This window comes from Halichoeres trimaculatus, unplaced genomic scaffold (assembly GCF_033239565.1).
Source record: "Halichoeres trimaculatus isolate MK-OKI-2021-1 unplaced genomic scaffold, fHalTri1.1 fHalTri1_scaffold_2, whole genome shotgun sequence".
Classification (NCBI taxonomy): Eukaryota; Metazoa; Chordata; class Actinopteri; order Labriformes; family Labridae; genus Halichoeres; species Halichoeres trimaculatus.
Window position 1 is genome coordinate 555001 of NW_027437180.1, and position 3998 is coordinate 558998.

Genomic DNA, 3998 nt, shown 5'->3' on the forward strand with positions numbered 1-3998 from the left:
TCTAGGGGTGTATGTCTATCTATCAATATATATATATATATATATATATATATATATATATATATATATATATATATATATATATATATATATATATATATATATATATATATATACACACACACACACACATAAGAAATCAATTTAAATTCAACTTTCTGAAACACCTCAATTTATAACTTAAATGTATAGAGCATAAAAGACTTTCCCGAAACTGCAGATGGATATCTGCAGATAGGAAAATTGATACATTTGGACATAATTATATAAATTCAGCACAGGATGACCAAGTACTGTTTCATGGTTTTTCGTTGCATGGGCATTTCTGTGAAACAGTGATCATATGATATTTAAATTTATTAAGGGATGCAGATAAATACCGATTTAAATTGAGCAGAAAACGTCGTTTTTACTTTAAAAATTTGTGAAGTTTTTTTTATTATTATTATTTTAGTAAAACATGAATCACCCTGAGGTTTGAGCAGAGGTGATTGACCTGAGAATGAAGGAGTGTGTATGGAGTGACGTACCCGTGTGCAGTAACAAGAATAAACATTAAAACAATTCAATGGGGAAATTCTCGTGAATGTTCATGAGATTTAGTGCCAAATGTATTTTTGTCTTTGAGAAGCACGAGTCCGCCTGCAGAGTGAGCAGTGGCAGTAACATAACTTAGATCTACGGCACAGCACCTCCCTGATCTTCGTTAAAATAACAGTTTCACAAAAAAGTGGATAAACATGGCGCCTAACAGCTATCGGGAAAAATCAAGGAGTGTGAAAGTGTAGACAGAGAGACGAAGCCAGAACAAGGAGGAAGAAAAGCAGTTCGATGTTAGCGATGGCAGAGCGTCATCCGTCAGGTGTTCAGGCAGCTTGATGCTGAGCTCAGTTTAATGCAGAAGAATCAGTTTCATGTTTGACATCTGAAAAGTCTACTCTCCATTTTAATCTGAGGGTCCAGGAACAAACACATGCTGAGTTTTAATCTGGGTGAAGTCTTTCTGTTCACCTGAACAGGTTTATATTATGCTAAATGAATCTTCACCTGGAATATTTGGTCTCAGCTGCAAACTGAAGAGGAAGAAGAGGCCGAAGAGCAAATGCTGAATATTTTTACTCCACGGTTTTAGAAAAGAGTTTGAGCCCCAGTGTGAATGTTTGTTTCACTGCACGGTCACTGTCTGCCTCAGAAGGAGGTTTGTTTGTTGGGTAGTTTGGCCACGGTCAACCCTGCTCTCGGTGGGGGCTGTCATAGACAGCACACGGATCAAGACATCAAGACATGGAGTATTTCTTTGTCAGTGTTATAAAGACATGAGAGAACACAGCCTCATTAACAGTCATCAAAAGTTTCATTGATTACAGAACAAACAGTCAGGTCAGGACTCATTCTAACACTGAAAACTCGTGGTGATCCCTCCAATCCGCTCACAGCGGAGCGTCTTACAAATAATCAGCGCAGCGATTGAATATATTTATGAAGTCTGAGATTATCACTAATAATTAAACTGCTTTGTTTTAAATCTTGAAATCTTTTAATTCCGTTTCTTCCCCTGAACACATTATTATTATTATTATTATTATTATTATTATTATTATTATTATTATTATTATTATTATTATTATTATTGTTGTTGTTGTTGTAATTGTTTTAATTATTACCAAACTCTCCTTCCTCTGGTGATTACCTACGGAGACAGAGCGCTGGTCGAGGAGCACTCTGATGTCATTTTTGATAAAATAACATGAATAATATTTGTAAAGCGGAAACGAGCCGTGGCTCCGCTCCTCTCTGCTGACACACACTCCTTTGTTTGACTGGACCTTTCTTCCTCCTCACCGAACCGAGCCCAGAAAGTTGTACTGGCCAATTAGCCTCATGTTTACTGCCGTCTCAGTGCCGACTGCGTGTTGTAGTCTTCGTGTTTTACCACGCAGTTTATGTACATAATTAAAGTGGGTGGATTGAATTGAATTCTGTCTGTCTGGTCGCTCCTCCTCGAACAGAGAAATTCAGTCTCAGTTTCTGGCACATCGGGTTTTCAACAGCGCGGCCGAACAGCGACAGGTTGGAATAAAAACAGGATAAGAGTGTGAGAGTGTGTGAGTGTGGTGTCATCCATGTGTTTTCCTGAGAGCTGTCTAGGTGTGTGATCGATCATACTGTGTAGTGTGTTTAAATTGTCGATAATCTGGGAGCAGGAACAGTATCAGTGTAATCTGTGTCTGCTGAATTGGATTGGTTAGAGGGTTCACTCTGTTCTTCTGACACATCTGCTGTAAATCATTTTAGCAGATAAACTTATTAAAAATGGAGCGTTCTCAGAAACACTGTGAACCTGGATTTATCTGACCTGTGTGACAGCGGATTATCTGTTTGCACACCACCGAAAACCACGATCACAGTGTTTTATCAAACAGGAAGAGACTTCATGTATTTAAACATTTTTAATGTGTCTTCTTCTTCTTCTTCTTCTTCTTCTTCTTCTTCTTCTTCTTCTTTTTCCCCAATTCCTGGGTACTAAAGTAATACAGGGACACCGGGCACTCCACTGCCGAACCTATAATAATAATAATCATAATAATAATAATAATAATAATAATAATAATAATAATAATAATAATAATAATAATAATAATACAGTATTATTTTTTATAACCCTGACCCTGTACACTCAGTTTCAATGAATTTTCACTCCGCTCTAAAGAAATGTTCTCCCTTATTGAACGTGTGTATGTAGACTACTTGCTCGTAGACACAGTGATCAGCTTGATAACTTATGTGCTTAGAACAAAGGACAGGAAAACACGTTTTTCATATTAAATAAAGGAACCATAAAGACCGAATGGTTATTACATTGCAGTTTGATTAAGCCTGTCGGAGTAAGTGTGGAGTCATGATTCATCCTGATTTCATGCACACACACAGTGAACAGCCTGTTATCGTTTAACAGCTTTGGTCTGACTTCCAGCTAAATGACGGGAGACGATGAAACTTGTGAATTATTTATGGAGTGAAAAAAATCGACGTAATCTGTTGGGTCATAGATTGGATTATTATTATTATTATTATTATTATTATTATTATTATTATTATTATTATTATTATTATTATTATCGTCATTATTATCATCATCATTATTATTATTATTATTATTATTATTATTATTATTATTATTATTATTATTATTATATTTATTATTATTATTCATAATGAACGAAATAATACAACACTTCAATAAACTAATCACGTCATCGAACTCCGTGTCCCAGCGCAGAAACTGAATGTATTTATGAAGTCTGAGATTACTACCAATAAACTGTTTTTATTTTAAATCTTTAAACTTAGTTTCTACCTCTGAGCACCGTTGTTATTATTATTATTATTATTATTATTATTATTATTATTATTATTATTATTATTATTATTATTATTATTATCATTATAACAGACCTACATTGGATCATAGATTAAGATTACTATGTTAGTATGTGTAACGTAAATAACAGGAAGTGTCGCGTGTCTTTAGGTGGAGATTCCTAAGACGACGTCATCCTCCTCTTCGTCATCGTCAGTGGGAGATAAGAAGAGCAAAGGACGGACAGGATGGCCTCAACATGTCTGGGCTCTGGAACTCAAACAGTAGCCCCATTACACACACACACACACACACACACACACACACACACACACACACACACACACACACACACACACACACACAACAGCAGCCGCCCCTGTGATGAGAGCTGATAGCCTCCTCTTCCTCATCCTCATCCTCTTCAGCGGCCATGCTCTAGGACTCATGTTGACACAATAACAGCATGCGCATGGGCTCTGTGGCTCTTGCTCACATCACCTGGTTGTGGACCTGCATGCGCCGTGTTCCAGTGTGGAGACACGCGTGGACAACTGATGCTTAGTTTCCAAAATAAAATAAATTTTAAAAAACAAACAAACAAACAAACATGACGTAATTACGTCAAAGCTGTCTT

At 36.4% G+C, this 3998-nt stretch overlaps 1 protein-coding gene across 1 annotated transcript in view; it reads left to right on the forward strand.

Moving 5' to 3' along the window:
* hand2 (heart and neural crest derivatives expressed 2) overlaps positions 1 to 3649 on the forward strand; it is a 7195-nt gene extending 3546 nt beyond the window's left edge. Inside the window, exon 2 of the mRNA XM_074664211.1 lies at positions 3548 to 3649. Within this exon, the coding sequence (XP_074520312.1) occupies positions 3548 to 3649 (102 nt within the window). The remainder of the gene's footprint in view (positions 1 to 3547) is intronic.
* Positions 3650 to 3998: the final 349 nt, after the last annotated feature.